The 21,173-nt window shown below is 38.4% G+C and overlaps 1 protein-coding gene and 1 non-coding gene across 44 annotated transcripts in view; both read right to left on the reverse strand.

Moving 5' to 3' along the window:
• Nucleotides 1-9,497: 9,497 nt before the first annotated feature.
• ADGRL2 (adhesion G protein-coupled receptor L2) overlaps nucleotides 9,498-21,173 on the reverse strand; it is a 701,088-nt gene continuing 689,412 nt past the window's right edge. For 20 of the 43 annotated variants that reach the window (XM_039911908.1, XM_039911906.1, XM_039911911.1 and 17 more), the window contains 5 exons: nucleotides 20,913-21,081; nucleotides 17,969-18,097; nucleotides 17,437-17,533; nucleotides 15,488-15,616; nucleotides 9,498-12,144 (listed from right to left, as the gene is read on the reverse strand). In XM_039911908.1, the coding sequence (XP_039767842.1) occupies nucleotides 11,390-12,144; nucleotides 15,488-15,616; nucleotides 17,437-17,533; nucleotides 17,969-18,097; nucleotides 20,913-21,081 (1,279 nt within the window). In that variant the 3' untranslated portion in view covers nucleotides 9,498-11,389. Of the gene's footprint in view, nucleotides 12,145-12,891; nucleotides 12,945-14,599; nucleotides 14,652-15,162; nucleotides 15,245-15,487; nucleotides 15,617-17,436; nucleotides 17,534-17,968; nucleotides 18,098-20,912; nucleotides 21,082-21,173 lie in introns of all 43 variants that reach the window. The other 23 variants (XM_039911904.1, XM_039911915.1, XM_039911907.1 and 20 more) reach the window with 8 other exon arrangements.
• Nucleotides 11,729-11,782, reverse strand: MIR7431 (microRNA mir-7431). The gene has a single exon (NR_127421.1). It is a non-coding gene; the product is annotated as a microRNA mir-7431 (primary transcript).

Here is a 21,173-nt window from a genome sequence, read left to right on the forward strand (position 1 = left end):
TGTCTCCCAATTCTGTTATCTTGTACTATTCCGAACACTTAGTAAAGTGCTCTGCAGACAAAAATCGATAGATCAATTAAGTCAAAAAAATCTAAATGGGGAAACCCGCAAAAGAAAATGTAACTTCCTGGACTTTATTCTCCTACTTGAGCATTCCTTGGCTCAGAGGTGGTGATTAAGAAAAGCTCCTTCACCTGTCCTTACTACTTTGCTACACCTGACTGGAGGAGAGACTAAGACGCATGACAATTACCAATCTATAAGTGATTATTTTCCCCACAAAGGGATTACTGCAGCATAGAAGATGGCAGAAAGATTAGCTCAGATACACAGAGTGACTCTTGCCACTGTGTCCTAATGCAACCAGGAAAAAAACTATTAGGAGACTCGGGTTCTAATTTGGGACTTGCTTGTTTTGTGACCTTAGTCAAGTCACTTAACTTCTCCATGCTTTACTACCATCATCTGTAACCATTTAATTCAGTGTTCTGCACAGAGTAATCACTCAAAAAATGAAATTGGTTGGTTAATTGATTAAAATTTTGATTAAAATTAAATGCCTGTTCTCTCTTTCCCTTCGGTTCAGGGCTAGGGACTGCAGCCAAATTGATTATGCTGTATCTTTCCCAGTGGTTAATACAATGCTTGGCACATAGTAAGTGCTTAATGATTATTCCACCCTCTGATCCCAGAATGGCCAACACCACATGGTGCTTCCCTGAACACAAGGAAATAGGCAATCCTTTGCAGTAGTACAGGGGTGCTTAAAAAAATCCTTAGAATAATGATATATGAGCATATACTATGTATATGAAGGTACACTAAAATGCCTTTATCACAGTCCACCGATCCATAGAAATGCAGGTCCTCATTCTTGATACAGTAGCATTTACCAATTTAATATTCTATTATTCTTTCCTTTTCCAATTTGCATAATAAAAATCAATACAAAAATCTGAAGGCAAAGTTAAAGAGATATCACAAGCCAAAACAGTAGCTATGTGGTCATTCATTCATTCAATTGTGTTTATTGAGCACTTACTGTGTGTACTGTACTGAGCATTTATTGAGCACTGTACTGAAGAAGCAGTGTGGCCTAGGGGAAAAAGCATGGGCCTAGGAATCAGAGAACCTGGGTTCTACTCCCGGCTCTGCCATTTGTCTCTTGTGTGATCTTGGGTAAGTCACATCACTTCTCTTTGCCTCAGCTTCTTCTTCTGCCAAATGGGGATTCAATACCTGTTCTGCCTCCTACTTACACTGAGCGCCCTGTATGAGACCTGATTATCTCGTATCTAACCCAGAACTTAGTGCAGTATTTGGCATATAGTAAGCGCTTAACAGAAAACACAATTACTAAGCACTTTGGAGAATACAACAATAAACAGGCACAGTCCTTGCTCACAATGAGTTTACAGTCTAGAGGAGGGTAGACAGACAGTAATATAAATAAATAACAGATATGTACATAAGTGCTGTGGTGTTGGGAAGGAGGAAGAACAAAGGGAGCAAGTCAGGGCAACTCAGAAGGGAGTGGGTGAAGAGGAAAGGGGGCACTAAGTCAGGGAAAGCCTCTTGGAGGAGATGTGCCTTCAATAAGGCTTTCAAGTGGGGGAGAGTAATTGTCTGTTGGATTTGAAAAGGGAGGGCATTCCAGGCCAGAGGCAGGTTGTGGGCAAAGGATCAGCGGTGAGACAGGTGAGATTGAAGCAAAGTGAGAAGTTAGCATCAGAGAAATGAAGTGTGTGGGCTGAGTTGTAGTAGGAGAATAATGAGGTGAGGTAGGAGGTGGCAGATAATTGTGTGCTTTAAAGCCAATGGTGAGGAGTTTTTGATTAAAAAAATGGTGGATGGGCAACTACTGGAGTTTCTTGAGGAGTGGGAAGACATGTCCTGAACGTTTTTATAGAAAAATGATCCAGGCAGCAGAATGAAGCAAAAGGATGGACTGGAGTGGGTAGAGAGAGCAGGCTGCAGTGGGGGGGGTGGGCGCAGTAAGGAGGTTGATGTATTAACCAAGGCCAGATAAGATGAGTGATTATATTAATGTGGCAGCAGTTTGGATGGAGAGGAAAGGGTGGCTTTTAGCGATGTTGTGAAGGTGGAACTGACAGGATTTAATGATGGCTCTAATATGTGGGTTGAATGAGAGAGAGGAGTGAAAGATAACACCAAGGTTACGGCTTGTGAGATGGGAAGGATGGTGGTGCCGTCTTCAGTGATGGGGAAGTCAGGTGGAGGACAAGGTTTGGGTGGGAAGATAAGGAGATAATAATAATAATACTGTTGGTATTTGTTAAGGACTTAGTATGTGCAGAGAAGTGTTCTAAGTGCTGGGGTAGATACAGGGTAATCAGGTTGTCTCATGTGAGGCTCACAGTCTTATTTCCCATTTTACAGATGAGGTAACTGAGGCACAGAGAAGAGAAGTGACTTGCCCACAGTCACACAGCTGACAAGTGGTAGAGCTGGGATTCAAACCCATGACCGCTGACTCCCTAGCCCGTACTCTTTCTGCTGAGCCAGGCTGCTTCTCTATAGGAGATTGAGATCTGTTTAAGACATGTTAAGCTTGAGGTGACGGAAGTACATTCAAGTAGAGATGCCTTGAAGGCAAGAAGAAATGTGAGGCTGGAGAAAGGGAGAGAGATCAGGGTTGGAAATGTAGATTTGGGTATCAACTGCATAGAGGTAAGTTGAAGGCACGGGAGAAAGTGAGTTCTCCATTCATTCATGCAATACTATTATTGAGCGCTTACTATGTGCAGAGCACTGTACTAAGTGCCTGGAATGTAGAATTAGGCAACAGATAGAGACCATCCCTGCCCAATGATGGGCTTACAGTCTAATCGGGGGAGACGGACAAAAACAAGATAACATAATCACGATAAATAGAATCAAGAGGATGTACACCTCATTAGCAAAATAAATAGGGTAATAAAAATCTATACAAATGAGCATAGTGCTGATGGGAGGGGAAGGGAGAGGGGGAGGAGTAGTGAGCATAGATGGAACATAGAAGGGGACCAAGAACTGAACCTTGAGGGACTCCCACATTCAGGGGGTGGGAGGCAGAGGAGGATCTCCTGAAGGAGATGGAGAATGAATGTCCAGGGAGATAAAAGGAATACCAGGAGAGGATAGAGTCAGTGAAGCCAAGGTTGAATAATGTTTCCAGGACAAGAAGGTGGTCCACAATGTCAAAGGCAGCTGAGCGGTGGAGGAGGATTAGGATGGAGTAGAGGCTGTTGTATTTGGCAAGAAGCAGATCATTGGTGACTTTTGAGAGGGCAGTTTCTGTGGAGTGAAGGGAATGGTAGCTAGATTGGAAGGAAGTCAAAGAGAGAATTCAGTGCTATCCCTTTTTTGGCTAGTGCAATTGTTAATTAAAATGACAAGCTAGACAGAACATGCATTAAAGAGGAAATAGTCCCTAACTATTAATTCTTGGACTATGTCATTTACAAGTATTCAGAAAAGTCCAGAAATGGATCTTCAAATACCTTGATTATAGTACCAACCAATCTGCAGAACAGTAATCAAGGAGGCATGTAATTAAATATTATGGGAACTATAAACAGTTTGTAACATTATCTTGCTTGGAGACTGGGCAACCAACCTTTTCCTAAAGTACTAACACATTCCAAGAAGTATAGTGGATAGCAGCAAGGATCAGTGGAAAGAGCCCGGGCTTGGGAGTCAGAGGTTATGGGTTCGAATCCTGATCTGACATGTCAGCTGTGTGACTGGGGACAAGTCACTTAACTTCTCTATGCCTCAGTTATCTCATCTATAAAATGGGGATTAACTGTGAGCCTCACGTGGGACAACCTGATTACCCTGTATCTACCTCAGCGCTTAGAACAGTGGTCCGCACATAGTAAGCGCTTAACAACTTTACCAGCGCTACCCCTCAGCACTTAAATACCACAGTTATTATTATTTATTCTTCTTCTCCCTCACACCCACATACAAACATGCACACACACACACACATTCTTGGTCAAAAATAACAAATGTTTAACTCCTGACTTAAATCTATCCTGGTTCAGAGACTCAGTCATTCCACACTCATCTCCATCCTCTTGCTATTTCAATCCCTGACCTTTTACCCAGGTCTGATGCACAAAAGTAATTTAATGAATCCTGCCCCGAGTCATGTCTGCTCAGAGCTCAAAATAACCCACCCGGGCTCACGGATTCTAGCAGGAAATTCCAGGCTGTTGATTATAGACTAGGCCTCAACTGATAAGCTTCTCATTCATATCCACTTCTGGTGCTGTTGCTGCTCTTGCTGCTGTTGTCTCTGAGGAGAGCTTTCCCAGAAATGCAAAGTGGCTTTTTCCCCTCACAACGTGTTTTTGAGCCTGTACCAGTTATTATAGTTTTATGGATAAATTTTCTGTTAAAAATTTTCTTTCCAGGGGAGGAGCTAACCTTAAAGCCTCACCCTTGAATGAGCATTGTCTAAGATGGATAGAAGAAAGCATTAGAAAAATCATGCCACCTGAATTCCATCTGGGAGTAGAGCCCAGGAACTCGATGACCACTTCTGCCTTGCTAACAGAGAGTGCTTGTAGCTTTCACATCCTTACCCAATTAACTCCCTATGCCACTAATGACCTGGAGAACATCATGGAAGTCTGAAGAGTCCTGGCAGTCTGTTTCTGGGGGAAGAGATGAGCGGGCAGGGGCAGCAGATACCAATCATTCAGTCTCCTTTCCAGTAAGAGACGTGCACGAGGAAGCCAATCTTACAGCACACATATTCCTTCCACCAGTTTAAGCAAAAGTTTACTAACCCTACCGTGCTTCTCGCTTAGCCAATCTTAGCTATCATGGAGATGATAAATAGCGTAACAAACCAGGTTTTCAGATTCCTGGACACCTGTTCTATTGTTCTCCACCGTATCTTTCTGTTTATAAGCATGAATCTTATCTGAAGGCTTAGTTTTTTTTCTCCTCTCTTTTACTTTGAGAACAACTTGACAAGATTGAACAGGTATATATTTTTTTTTTCAGTCATTCCTTTATTTTGCCTTTCAAACCTCACTGAAGCATTGTTGCGAAATGGCTCGGTAGCTCATTGAGGCTGCACTAGCTTTAATCCATTTGGGAGTGAAAAGCTTGAGTGAATTTGTCTGATTCAGGCTTTTTGTTTCACTAGTGTAGGCAATACTTTCCCTTTTTCCATGGATTCTTCTTGTGGGTCACGCCATTGAATAGACAGAAGAAGCTTTATTATCCAGCACATTGGAGGGCACGAGAAGTGTTGGTGAGTGACAAATTCCAGTTAACTAAGAGTAGGAGCTGTGCTGGAAAAGCACTCCCAAGAGGGCATTTTGCACAGATCATACAGAGAACTAGTGTGGATTGCAGAATTAAGAATAAAGATGCCCAGAGGACTGTTAGCTGAATTATGGCCTTGTTTAAATTCAAGTATTTGGTGAAGCTGTGGCCCCAGAAATCCCCCATCACAGCCACTCTTATTTGGTGACAGAAAACCTCGCTAACTACCCTGGCTGCTTATATTAAGTCCTGCTAGGATTCCTGGAGAAGACTCTGGAGAGGGCATTAGTATCTTGAAAGACTACTACTACTACTGCTACTAATTGTGGTATTTGTTAAGTGCTTACTCTGTGCCAGGCACTGAACTAAGCGCTGGGGTGGACATAAACTGGGCTGGACACAGTCTTTGTCCTACATGGGCTCACATTCTCAACAAATCTCCCTGGGGAATCTCGCACCAAGCTCTTCTCTGCCATATTCTAAACACCGTGAAACAGCATGGCTCAGTAGAAAGAACATGGGCCTTGGGAGTCAAAGGACTGGGGTTATTCTCCAGTTCCGCCACTTGTCTGTTGTGTGACCTTAAGCAAGTCACCTAACTTCTTGGTGCCTCAGTTCTTTCATCTTTAAAATAGGGACTAAGACTGTGAGCCCTGTATGGACAGGGAGTATTTCCAACCCAATTATCTTGTATCTAACCCAGTGCTTAATACAGTGCTTGGCATAAAGTAAGTGCTTCAAAAATGCACACAATAAAAACAACAACAAAACCACTGTAAATAGCCTAGAGGATGCATACGTTCTCCTCATGGGGTCCTCTGTCTAGAGAGAAAGGCACTTTTCAGTTGGAAAAATGCCAGATAAATTGACTACCAACATCCAGCTCTCTGTACAGTAGAGTGAAACAGTAGTCCCAAAGATTTCTAGATAAGCAACTCTGGTGCCACGACCTAAAAAATAGCTTTGTGAGCCATCACAGAAAACAGCAATAAAGGAGTTAACAGTCTGCGATAAGGAGGATGAAGACCCTGGAGAAGCCTCGTTAGGAGAAGAGAAGCTGTCTATTTCCAATATTTGAAAAATACTTACAGTACATTTAATTAGCCCAATTACACGGTGCACTTGCAGCAGATTATTAATGCTGTATGACAGAGATATGTTACTCAGACCATGAATGCTGAGTGGCCAAAGTGCCTTAAAATGAACTTGGAAGAGTTCCAGGACTCTACATTATTCCCACAACTCTTTGGAATGATATACACAAAGACTGGCTTAAGTAGAAATGCTGGGTAAAGGATACCATAGATGAAAATTGCAAGTCGTCATATTAGCGTGCTGAGCAAACACAATTCATATGTCTCCTCATCACTGACAGTGGAGCTAAAATGAATTGCTCTGAAAGACTACATAAAGTCAATGATTTTGTAAAGATAATCGGCATCATGGCTGTATCTGCCACAGATTTATCCCTAAAGTCGCTTTTCTTCATTGACCGTTCATCCAGTAACTCTGATGCAATGAGACACTGTCAGAGTCTGTGCTTTACACGGCGGATCCTCAAATCATTTTGCTGCTGGCGAGCCGGCTATATGCAGTTGCTCCGCATTATGACCAACAAGCATCTGGGCTGAGGCAAGCTGGGAAAGTGATCAACGTTTCTCACATGCTAGTAACTTTTCCTAGGAAGGGCTCAGATTAATGGGATAATATCACGGCAACAGGAGTTAATGCTACGAAGGCAGATCAGTGAACTAAATTAAATGTGGTTGAGAAAGAGAGTTGTGTTTACAAAATGCTGCAGGATGTACTAATAAAGTCTTTGGGAAAAAGAAAACTTAGCTAGCACAAAATATTGCAGAAGACCTATTTTCATCTCACAATTTAAGCCTGGGAACACTTCATTTCCAGCCTTTATTTTCAGAGGGTCAGAACAACAGTAAAACCTCACCCCTGGATGAAACTGGACACAAAAGGGCTCCCCAGCAGGAGATCGTCATATTGAGGATGTGTAAATAAAAATGGTTTATCAGTTGGAAGCTTCAGGTTAGAGGCTGGGTGAGGTAAGAGCTCTTCTCTACCCCAATCCATACTCTTTAAAAACAGTCACTAAGTGGTTTTAAATGCTTTCTTGAACTGTTGTTTCTCAAACACACACTCTCCATTGGAAATTTGGCAGGCAATGAGTCCATAATGCGCCACGTTTTTTGTTTGGATTTTTTTTATAGGCCAAGACATTTTAATTGCAAATCTGTGTTTTGCACATATACAATAAACACTTTACCAAAATTATCTTTTGAGATTTAAGGCACACACAAACTACCCTCTACCACATTTTTTTGGCTAATAACAGAGGTAAAAAATAAGCATATAAAACTACTCTTACATGTATTTGGGTTATAGTCAATCCAGTTTAACATTATGTAATTCACAATCATGTTTATAGTTTAGTTCATATAGCATCCCTCGCCTCTATATAATCCTAATATGATACATGAATTTAGATGGAGACATCTCTTCAACCGACACTGAATTTTCAGACATTCAAGAGATAAAAGCAGCTTTGCAAAGAGAACCCAAAACATGCCAGCCTATATTTTTTAACATCCTGCTCTCTCTCCAGACTACACAGACTTTTTATTATAGATAATTAATAAAATGAGCATTATCTACTACTTATTGGTGTACAACAGTGACTGCTCCTTACTATAAGGACAAATGCCCATCCAAAAGGCTGAGACAAAATGTTGTAGTGGCTAAACAGATTCCCAATTATACCTCAAGATGGGAAGGATCCTGTAGCTGAAAATAACATATGCATCTATGTGCTCAATGCACCCAACTGAGATATAACCAGGATATTAATAATCTTGTTCTCGTAAGAACCTCTTTCGTTACTCATGTCTATCCTAATCGAGATTTAGGTCGAATTAGACTGGCATAATTTGAACCGATTTGTAATGAAGTCTTCGTCGATACCCTACAGGTTTATAACTACGCACTCCTATGGTTCTTCCTCCTATTAAAAAGGCAAATTAAAATGGTTTTCAAAATATCTCACTCTACTTTAGGCCAATGGAGAGGTGACTTTAACAACTCCAGGTGGTGTTACATTTCTCCTGAAAGACAGAATTTTGAACAGTGCAGTTTCCTTAAGATCATGCTGGGACTTTGGTTTAGAATCGACTTGGAAAATAACAGCGGCAACTGAATAATCAACGACGCTTCCTGAAAAACTGATGTCTCCCTTGTAGTCCTCTAATTCATTACTGACCCAGCCTGACCCCAGTTAGCTTGTGTGATCTGATGGAAACAGATAAATATGGTATGGCTCTAGGCTAAAATTGAAAGAAAAAAACAAAATAAAATAGTACAAAAAATTCTGACCATGTAATTACAAAATATCTTTCAAACCACTAGCAAAAACAGGAAATCTACCAATGAAATTTGACATAGAAAAATCACCGACTCCAGAAACTCCTGTACCAAAAGACATTTAATCAAATCTGGGTTTAACCATTAAGTTAAAAATAAAATCTTTCTTTAGACCTTTTTTTTCTTTGTGTCCAGCTCTCTGGGCTTTGCTCTAATTAAATGCTTAATTTTTCTTCCTAAAAAAAAATTAAAACAATACGGTTTTATCTTGATATTACACATGGTCTTGTGTAGAACTGCTTCTTCATAGAGTCGTGTGTTCCTACCTCTCTCTGCTTGGAAGCAGCTTGGTGATCCCCTGCAACGCTATGAGAAGAATCCACAAAAGGCATTGTGGGCAGGGATTGTCACTGTTTATTGTTGCCTTGTACTTCCCCAAGCGCTTAGAACAGCGCTCTGCACACAGTAAATGCTTAATACACAAGATTGAATGAATGAATGAAACTAGACAATTGGAGGGAGAGGAGTAGACTACGGCTTCCTGCTCAGGTGTTTCCCTGGGGCCCCATTCGAACTGCTGTCACTCATCAGCAGTAGAGAAACTGGCATTAGCATCAACCAACTAACTTTCTAGCTGTAGTCAAAGTAACGGGAGGGGATGATAGGTTTGGCATCCTCTACCTCCTCTTGTACACACAGGATCCTGAAGATTCTAGCTATTCGTAGTCTTGGAAACTAAGGAAGCATACCCATTATTTACATCAAATTAAATAAATTGGATTCCCTGTTGATAGAATGACTACAGATGTGTCTGATTCAGGAATCCAGAATCAACATTTACGTTAGTCCAAAAGAATCTTTATTTGCTAGGATTCAAATAATTTGTCTTGTGGTAGTGAATAAGCAAGTATCCAAAAATTCTCCCCCACCACAAAAACAACTTATGTCCCCAATTCCACAGATATGATCTCTGAAAAATGAATGCAGAGGTGTTGGAAGGCAAAGATACTGAGAATTCCCAAAAGTAAGAAAAATCTCACCTTATAAATTCCAATTTAGCATTTTGTCATGAGTGATGTCTAAATTTAAATGAAGGCTTTATAAACCCTTTATTTCAATTTCAAGGGGAACCCCTTAAATATATATATATAAAGTTATATGTATTGGTTTGGAGATTTCTGAGCTTGTCCTTGGATAACTTATTTTTCTGGTGGGGGTTTGACGTGTACCATCAAAACTATCCACTAGACAGCCTGAATAAGCAGCTCAATTGTGTCATTTTACCATTTCATTTAAAAGGACAACTTCAAACTGAGGAACAGAAAAGCACCGGTGTATTATTAATCTATGCCATTATGTCATACATAACAATGCACATGTTAACTATTTGAAAAAAATTCACATTTATTTACTGTCAAACAGGTGTTAAACTTTACATTGGCTACTAGTGATGGGCTCATTATTAACAGGTTTACACAAAGGGATGAAAAGAAAAGCAGAATCTTGTTGAAACAATTTACAATTCATTAGAACTTTATCGTAAAATAAATTAATTACTAAATATAGGCAGAAGGAATATGGAAGAGTAATATTTGTTTTTGTTTTCATTTTTTGTTGTTTTTTTTTTTTTTTTAAAAAAAAAAGGACAGGCACCTTTTGTTCACTAGAAAGTTTGTGAGAAGTGTCCAGTGCCCTCCTTTGCCCCTGTTAAAGAATAAACAGAGGAATGATTTACAATCTTTCCTAGATTTCACCCAATTTGTGCAAGGCATGGGATAACTGGCTTTCAAGAGAATTCTCCTCGTAAAATGTTCTTTTGGCAATAAGAAATTTTGACGTAAGAATAAAAACTAACTTGTCAAAGCCGAACATTGTTTACAGTGAAAAGTAAGTGAAAATGGGTAGAAGTTGCCTTTTTAAACATACTACTATGACAAAGTGAAAGAAAAAACATTTTTTAACATATGTGCAACCAAGAGCTTTTCACAATATTTTCTTCAAATGCTTTAAAATTATTTTAATGACAATTATAGTTCGGTTGGACACAAACATATTTATTTTACCCTAGCAATAGAACAAAATATAATTTCTTTAGCCATTTTTCATGAGAACAGTTCATTGTACAGTTGAGGAAATATATGAAATAAGGCCTGTGGCTTGATTGCTAGTGGTTAGACATGTTTTCAATCTTTGCCTTAATGGAAAAGATTTGCAGTGAACTGCAAACTGATGCAGAATATCTCTCCTGCTTTTCCAAGTCTCGTCAGGAACAGTAAGGTACAGTAAATTTGTCCCACAGGATTTTTAAGCCTACGTCTTGTATATAATACAATGCAGGCCTACAAAAAAATGGTGCAGCCATATTTACAAATTGAGTTGGGGAACTGCTGCAGTAAAATGGCTGGAAAGTTCTGTTTCACAATTTCTTTAACCTCAGCAGCAGCAGCAGCAGAAGATATCTTAAAATACCTTGTTGGTATCTCTTTTCTTTGTAACAAATAATTCACTTTAGTATACTCTGTGTATATACAAAGTTTTTTTTTTCCTTTTAATCGTTTTATAAAAATTCACAGAACTGCAAGGTCCAGTCATCTCTTTTACACCGGAGAACCACAGGTCAACAGAGGCGTCTCTTTAAGCAGATTTGAGGGTGCCGCACTGGGCTGACTGAAGTCTTCTGTCTTTAATACTTGCAGGTGGCCCCAAGCGTCCCTTTTGCTACACACTATTAAAGGCTTGTCACTAGTTGCATTTGCCCTTCCCTAACATCCCCTTCCGGGATACATCCTTCTTTGTTAATGGGAATAATATAACCATCGCTATTGCCCCGGCTGATCTGGTAGTACATCTGAAGCTGATGTCCAGCCCCAAGATTTGGCATGCTTTTATAGTAAACGTCCTCGTTCTCACTCTTCCGGGATGGAGAGAGTTCTTCCTCCACATCGGGGCTGCTCTCCGGGTACGGAGAGTCTCTAAGATTGGGCATGCTCGTGTAAAGAGAGTCTCTGTTGGGGGACTGGAGGTGGTCTTCTGCCTCGGCTGTCAGCTGCGAGACATAGCTCTCTGTTCCTTCGGTCTTCACTTTCTTCTGTGGCTGGTACAGAAGGGAGTGAGTCCGTTGAGGAATGAGCGGTGCCTCGAGCTCTTTGTGATGCAGCTCCAGTCCCGGGTTGTCACCGTGCATCAGAGATGAAGCGTCTGCCACGATGGCGTCATCTTCGCTACTGCTCCCGCCGATCACAGGTTTGGCTGGGAGCGTGCGCTCGAGGTTGTGGTTCTTGCTGCTGCCCCGTAGGTTGTTGTGCACTAATTCCGAAATGATCATTTTCTCAAATGCCGTATCATTCAGGCTTAGTCCACAGTCTACGACTTGCACGCTCTCGTTATAGTCCCCATTGCGCAGTGAATAGCTGTTATTAAAATTACCATTTAGCGGTAGAGTATCCATGGCACTTGTATCCCTGGCATTGTTCAGTGAATGTCCTGAAACAGAAAGAGCAGACAGCACGGGTTACTACTGCCCGTGTCCGCTTTCCACCATTTTCTGGTTTGTACAAGACTTTTTAATGTAGTTCAGGACAAAGTTATACTGGGAAGGAACCACTGGAAAAACTGCAGGCTTCCCACCCTTCCCAACTGTGCACGATCAGTTAGTTGCACCCCTCTTGTGTTAGGAAAAAGGTGTTAACGAATAGCAATGCTAATTTCGGGGGGTGGGGGGAGGCAGCGGGTGAGATTTCAATTTATCAATTTTCCGGGAAGCCGTGAGGTACGGATAATCGAATCATTTGGTGGAGGGGGGTGGGGGGAGTGGAGGGTGTCAATTAATTCTGGGACTCTTCCAGAAGGCATCATTCACTCCATGCCCTTGCATAGGTAATGCCAAGCAATTTGTTTTTGACGTTCATGTTTTAAATGCAACACCATGATTCATAAAAATAAAATTAACATAATTTGTCCTAAACGACACTAAATTAAAAAGGGAGTAAGTCACATACAAAAACAGAAGGTAAATGTACAACATAAACCCACGTAACTGGCAAGCAATTACTTGAAACAACATTTCTAACGTTTCCTTTTTCTGGAGATGAGTTAAAGAAAAGAATGAAAAAAAATGGACAAGTACAAAGAATTCATGTTAAACAAGGACAGCCATCTCTCACACTAAAGGGACCAGGGGCCCACAAGCACCATCCAACAACACGATAGACAGCAGGTGGAATGACTCACTTTGGACAACTCACATCATGTCTGTCTGCTCAGGCTATCTGGCCTAAGAGTAGCTGATATATAAAAGAAAGTAAAATGATTTATTGTAACATGATGAAGAATTTCTAAGCTTCTCAGCAACTTAGTCAGAGCAAGGGTTCAGCAAATTAGATTACCAACAATAGCAGCCTTTTTTTTTCCACTTAAAATATTTTTTTTCCACTAATATTCTCTCTGCCAGCAATGGCCCCAGGCTTCTCAAGGTCAAAGTTCGCCTGCAGCCCTGAAGTCTGCATCAGTCACAGTGACAGCACTGAATGAACCGGCATAGGCAAATTAAGAGTTAGGCCCACAGACACCATGGGCATGGAGGTCGAATGTAGAAATGTTAGGCATTTCTGTAAGCATGGGTCACAGAAATTAAACCAAAGAATAAATATTAGCTGTGGAATGGGAGAAGGACGTCAGCCTGGGCTGACATCTTTAAACTGCTGGAGGAATGACAGATTGAATAAGTCTGCTAGAGATATGAAAAGAGGTTTAGGAGGAAAAAAAAATTGGTACTTTATGGTAACATGCTCTTGTTGGTTAAAGATTTTTATTTTCTCTAAACACAAAGACATGTAAACTAAGACATCACAGTGCTACCCAGGCAAAGAAAAAAAAAAGGTTGGAAGAAAGTGAACTGTCTGCACCATGGAAAGTTAAGGTTATTGGTTTGCAAATTCCTAGAAAATCTCTTTATACAAATATGTCTGAAAAAAAAAAAAAGAATGATTGATGTTATTGGAATGAAACTGACCACTGTGAGGCTGCTGCATTATATGCAAGGCTTGGAGGAATATAGAAAAAAATTTTTAACAAATTGGCAAAAGGTAATTAGGTAATTTCCCTGTATACCCTCATTCTACTCTTAAAACTGCAGATTATCCTAGAAAATTCAAAATTTCTTCGTCAGACACAAATTTCATCATCGCTAAATTTTGCTGTGGCTTTAGTGGTAGACACCTCTATTGGACCAGAACTTTACATTAGAAATACTCTGTAAGCGACTGTGTATTATAAAGCATGCTCCATGTGTAACAGATTAAAGGAAGTGATGATGACTGTTTGAAAGGCCTCTTTCAGCTTTGATTAAACAACTTTGTAGTTTTGTAATTTCAGAAATGATCCATCTTGTAAAGCTTTACCAGTAAAGGACATATGGCATTCATAAGAAAGAGGCAACATATGGACCACATGTTAGCATTCATCCCCTCCAAGGAGGTCCCTTCTTTTGGGGTAATTTTGTTCTCCTTTTGCCACAAAACAAGAGAAACTATATTTGATAGACCAAGATTTATTTTCTATGATATACTGCAGATTTAAGTATGTTTTGACTGGTTTTGAAGAGGCAACTTTTTTCTGCCAGGTAATTCACTTGAAGTCTTTCCATAGCCTGTAGCAAGATTACTGTGGGAATGTAGAAATGATAAGTAAATTATTCAGCATTTCTGCTTGACGGGACTTCGGTTTTAAATAGCAAATTATTTCAGCATTGCGTATCCTCAATTATCACTAGCATTTGCTACAGACCTCTCATCATTAACAAAAAGGCAGTAGGGAAGTTCCGTTTGAACTTGGGAACATTTTAGTTGTAAATAGTGAACCACTTGCCCGCTGAGTCTACTTCATGACTGCTAGTTATGTTTTAATTGTGCCCATTAAAAATCATGCTGAAAAAATTTACATTTGATAGGCAAAGTTAAGTTTTACTCCCATACTTGTCTCTCTGTAGGTTGCTAGAGGAAAGCATAAGGAAAGTAAGAAAACAAGAGAATGAAAATAGAAACTGCAGTTAAGTTCAAAGGAAATTGAAAGGAAAACTGAAACAGAGTTTTGTGTTTTCTACATAGGCAGACATTCTAAATGAATAATTAGTATATCAAACTAGCTGCAATTAAGCGTTCACTTGCATCAAAACCCTGACTACTAGCTTAATATTAAGTGGTGAACTGTTCTGCAGTTAAAAACAGAGTACAGTAACAAAAAAAAATGGGTTAGTGACAATATCACACACATTTCATAGGACTAAACTGTTCTAATTTCCACTTTCACCATAAGACTTTTCTAAGGAAGAAAAAAACTACCATAAAGCTGCACTATACTATAGTTTTTTTCCTGTGATAATGCTGGACTGCAGTTTTCTACACCTGGGTATCCATGGTGCCTTTATTATCTAGTCAGCTCCTTAAATAGATTTTCTTACAAGCTTTAGAGTCAACTGAACTTTATATTACATAGACATGATACCTCTAAGTGATATACATCTTGAAGATGGGCTCTCGGACCTTGTGATGTCAGTCCTGTAATAGTATATTAAGATTTATGCCACCTGTGTTAAAAACATGGATAATCATTGTAAAATACTACTACGACTAAGGCATTACTATAATATAGTGCAGTTTTAGAAGTCTGGCATAGGCAATACCATAATGTATCTTAAAACTGAAATATTAAAAAGCATTATTAGAATATAGGTCAACTTAACTTCTATCTATGACAGGAAAAGCAAAAGCTAGGAAGTTTTGCTCAAGGAGCAAAGAAAGATAGTTTTATTCAGTAAGTATAAGCACACCTGGTGAGTTAAATACAGGAGCTGAAGGGGCATTACATACAACTGTTTCAGCGAGCAATGTGTTATAGGGGTTGTTAGTGCCGTGGGGTCGAAGAAGAGGGTTTGTTAGTAGGTAATTGCCAGTCATTCCTAAAGCAAAGAAACAGAAAAAAGACATCAGTTCTCTTATTTGACTCTGACAGTTTCAATATTTTTTTGTATTCATCACGAGTAGCGTATAACTTGTCAAATGAAGTTCTGCTGAAATTTTCTGATTGTATTTGAACTACTAATTTGAAGGAGAAAAGGGAGAGGGTAGTTAAATTTCAGCAATTCACAGGTGCTTTCCAAATCCCCAAAGTCAACACCTGCTGAGAATGACATTTACTAATTTATACAAAATCACTGTTAAACAAAAATGGCAATTAAGTACATAGAGATCAACACTATTTTTCAAGATGTTACTGCTTAATATTACAAACTTTAATCACTGTGGCCCAGAACTGGGAATTTAAAATTTTATGAATTTACAGGTGTTGGACAATCCCCAATGAAAACATCTGTGTTAATATAAACTCTGGTAAAAGCAGAAGGAAAAATTACTTTTTCATACAGGTATAAGGTATGACACACTGCGAAAAGCCTCTCTTAGTATATGCAAAAGCACACATGCTGAGGAGAAACAAAATGTTCTGTTCTGATGAATTAGACCATTCACATATTCTATACAGCAAGCAGATTCATGCTGTAATCCTATCTGCCAAGTTCAAAAAAATAAATCTTGTAATACTTCATTCTCTTTAATGACATTTATCTGAGTAGGATTAAGTAAAACATTAAACAACAGAATAAGCATATGCTTATTACCCATTTTAACTTACCACTTCAATTCACCACTTTGAAAAAACCCCTTGAATTAGCATCAGGTATTGTTTTTCGCATGTCTAACTTAACTTGCTTAAAACCATGTTATAAATCAGTGAACCAAAGCTTTCCAGAATTAAAGGAGAGCCATGCCAGCATAATGACAAAATTAACACTAAGGCTCATGCCTGAAACCACTGCCTTGAAAAAAGTCATTATGATAAAAAGCAACTTATACTGTTTCCAGTTGCAAAGCACATCATTAGAAAGGATATTACCTGGATCATTTATAATTCCAAAGTAAGCTAGGGTATCTCCTCAAGTTTTGTTCTTAATTTAAATTGATTAGGCACCTTTTTAAGCAAAAATACAGAGATATTCTGTTTCAAATATCAATGCTTTTAACTTACTCAAAATATTGTATTCAAGGAAGAAGGAATGTTTGCAATAGACTATTAGGCTATGAACAATGTGGTGGCTTAATTTAGGTGACTTCAAACTATTGTAAAAATATTTGATGAAAATACATCCATTTATAACACAAACAAAAAAAACTCATTCATTCTAGAATTTTGTTCTTAACCCAGATCATCTTACTACTCTATCATTAAATTTACCTTTCTAAATGTAAGACTTAAACTCTACGAACCGAATATCAATGTTCAAATCATGGAAAAGTGGAATAAAAATAAAAAGTAGGATATATTACATAAATATCTTTGCTGTCCAGATTTTTTTATAAATATCACTTGGCTAAATAGTAAGCCAATAACTTCCTTTCAAGAAGTTATAAGGGTTTGAAGTTATACACTCAAAAGCATTAAAAATGCTACAATACTTCTGCTTCATTCTTAACCTATTAATGTTAAAAAAGCTTAAAACTGTTTTTAGTTTAAATTATAAGTTAATCTTTTAAAAGTACTTCTCTGTCAATGGCAAATATCAGCATCTTTAGTAATCAAAATGGTTGACAAAACAAAATTTAGAATCGTCTCTCAAAATGCAAAAATTATTTTAGAGAAAATTTTTCTCTCTCCAAAACATTTTAAACTGCCAAACACTATAACACTGAAATCCCCTAGATTGAAATGTACCCAGAAACTGACCTTGATTAAGTGTTGAAGTGCTGTTGATGTCACCTGAGATAAAGGAAGATTCAGACTGTTTTCTCACAGTGTCATTCCACATCCTTCTTATGCGACTCTGTTGATATAAAACGTTAAGACGGTCATTATACTTTAGATCTCAGATTCACTCCCATTCGGAATAAACAAAATTAATTACACTCCAGAGGTAATCCCTTCATCGGTGTTTGAAGTCGCTTTCTTGTTTCTGTGTCAAAGTAGTTTATAGTACACCTTTGCTTCTTTCTGTGGGGAGTTCATGCACCTATTTCTAACTAGATACATTTGACCACAGACCAGTTCCTTAATTTCAGGAAAAAAGAGTGTTTGCATAAGAAAAAGAATAAGCTCGAGGAAATGTTTAAGAAGAAATCAATCCCCAACTACAAAAAAGAAAGTATTTGCCATCGAGATCATTATAATGAGAAGACAATTAGTGCATCTGAACAGAGTATGTCTCAGTGGCTTTCTATAAATAAGGTTAATTAAAAGATGCTGTCAAACTCTTTGTTACCTGTGTGCCGGAGGAATAGCGAGCGCTAGTTCTTGTGGTTGATGCCTTCACTGAACTGTGGGGGCTCTCAGTTGGTAGCCCACCACAGCAATATGAGTGTCGAAAGCACTTGCCATACTCCTTCCGTACCTGCGATTGAACATTGGCCATATTAGCATAAGGGGTACTTGAACGGAGGCAAAGGGCGGAGGGAGGAGAGAGGGAGGGGGAGAAAAACAGGTCAGTAGTCCTGCCCTGAGAAAGTCAACTGCATTCTACATGCCAATATAACCTCTATGTGATCTAAACTAGTAAATAATAAATAGCTCTGCTCACAGATGACCACTGACTTAAAAACACATTACCTGAAAAAGCCAACCTTACCATAAATCTCACCAATTACCAGCTAATACCTATTATTAAATTCTAAGAAAATTCCTCACTAGGCCGAAACTTAAATTCAGCGCTTTCCTTGCTTGGATACATTTAACTAGTCTGTAATTCAAAGTCATTTAAAGCTTTATAATTTTCACGTCCTCCTACGGTGGGCCAACACATAAATCTCACTGCTGCAAGCTTAATGTGTTTGCATAGTTTTGCAGGTAACCTCTTTTTAATGGCAAGACTGCTTTGGCACAGGAATAAAGAAGGAGAGCACTTGGATACATTTGCCATTAATTAGTTTGGAATGTTTTTCTCACTTTCTGAAGTGACTAGCTTTAGCATTTAGACCTGCAACTAAGATGGCTATTCTCTTCATTAACACACAATGGATGTATTGATGTAATTTCCATTCACAGTAATGGGAGTTACCCATGTGATTTCACTACTCCTCCTGGAGAGCCCAGATGAGTGCACAGACTCCATAGTTATGAGGATCTAAAAGCAAAGTTTCACCTGATATTTACTGAATGGAATTCCACCAATTGTTAATTAATATGACCACATAATTAATGATCTGTAGGATGAGAGTCTGGCAAAAATTGCTGCTAAAAATACTTGTGCTTTTCATCTGCATTGGAATGTAATTTTCATGATGGCTGAAAGTCTCAGATCACAGTGTTCCACAAGGAATAGTTTTCAGAGACAATAATACACACAAGTCTTTCGGGCACAATATGTGCACGAGACCCAATTCCAACATTTAAGCCAGACAAAATGAAAGAATTTAGACATTCAGGGACAACAGAGGGATCTACTGTCAGTAACAAAGGTGGAGCCTTCAGGACCAAAAACTCTGTGTGAAAGAATTGATTATGGTGCTAGTGGTATATGGAGCACAATTCACACTCATCTCGAGGACAATCAAATTCCTATCAGAAAATGGAGTGCAACACTGAGAAAGCGGATATAGGTAGAGCTTATTGGAAAGTGCCCACAGGCGCAATATTACCATCTAGTTACTTTACCTTGATTAATATGAATATGAATGAGCAGTTTTCAAATCATTTACTATACAAACATGTTCACCATGACAACAGAACCCTACTTTAGTACAATGATTTTATGTCATTTTCACCAGAAATCATCCTGGCACGAAATTATAGATGAATAAAAGACTTGGAGGCAAATTTATCAATGGGGTGCAGGGAGGATGGTCTGAAAACACATCCTTTGTTCACGTATAACCAGCGCTTAACTTTGAAAATTCCCAAATCCCTTATTCATATAATATATAAGCTACAACTTATACAATATACAAGGAGGATGCAAGATGACTACGTATCATAAAAATGTCATTTTTCTGCACTTTTCTGCACTTTTTTATATGAATTTAAAACAGTCAACAGAAACTATCTTTGTGCACATGTATATAGAACTATAATTCTTATAGCAAAAACAAAACATGAAATAATTATCAAGGTTAAGCTTGTAAAGACTTTCAGGTTTAAAATTTATGGTATTAAATGACACAGGACACCTCTAGAAAAAGAATTTTAGAATATTAATGGATATTAACTGCTCTGAAATACTATCCAACAGGGACCATAGCAATCAAAATGGTATTTTCCCCAAATAATAGCCTCCAGGGTTGGTTTTGCCTAATGCCTATATTGCTGTGAATGTACATTATCTGTCAGTACTGCACATTCCACTGTCATTATATTTAAATTATAGCTTGTTCAAAGCTGATAGAAGTAACAACACTATCATCTTGTCAGGACTGAAAACATAATAGTTTTCACTTTCACAATTCTATTTCTCTGTTCAATTTAGTGACCAACTAGTAATAACAGAATAAAAAGACTCTATAAGATATGCAGACAGGGGCAGGGAGATAACCACTGAAAGGCACGGAAACTTGGAAACCTTTAATAGGTACTGTACCAGTTCTTTCAAGTTTGCATTTTCTTGCCACAGATTAAGGTTCATCATCCTTGACTTGTATTTTTGAATCACTTTTGCTGACTCTACTTAACATAAAAGTACCAAAAAATAATATATGGAAAGGTGTCACACAATTGCTTTACTCAAGCAGTCAAAAGACAATATGCTGGGGCATCTTAATATGAAATACATTTGTTTCTTTAGTGTTTTTAAATTTAAGGCATCTTTTCCAGCTATCCTCACTTTAGTTTTATACTAGTTTTCCATATGACTTAATATATTTCCACTAAAGACTTAGTATCATATCAGGAATGAAAGACAACATGAGAACAAATGGCTTTGTATGATTAATATCGCTGATGATTGAGAAGTAAAAGATAGTTGTTTGTCTTTGCATGGATCCACATGTATATGATTATTCGCTTTCATATTTGGAAAGGTATGAATATGAATATCCAAATTTGTAAATTAATTTCCAAATATGAATGTAAATTACTTAGGCAATTATAATAATGCATTTTAAAATACATTTCATAGTTAAAAATTTTACCCTCAATCTGAATTTTGTCACCACTCACTTGTAAACTAAATTCTTTAGTTTAAACTAATAAAGACTAAATTCTTTTCACCCACTTACCTTTTTTTGGAGGACACAGTGAAAGATAAAAATGAACACTCCCTGGAAAGCATTAAACACTGTGAAGAGATACGCCATTACAACAGTCTCTTCGTTGATGAACAGCAGACCAAATGACCACGTTAGGCCAAGAAGACAAAGAAGCGCAAAAGCACCGAGGACCCAGGATCTGAAAAAAGAAAATGAGATGCTAGCTGTACAGCTGGAGAAAATTCCAGTGAATAAATACTTTGGTTGTTGCAGTTGAATTTTTCTTATTTT

Source organism: Ornithorhynchus anatinus, chromosome 4, assembly GCF_004115215.2.
Source record: "Ornithorhynchus anatinus isolate Pmale09 chromosome 4, mOrnAna1.pri.v4, whole genome shotgun sequence".
Taxonomy (NCBI): Eukaryota; Metazoa; Chordata; class Mammalia; order Monotremata; family Ornithorhynchidae; genus Ornithorhynchus; species Ornithorhynchus anatinus.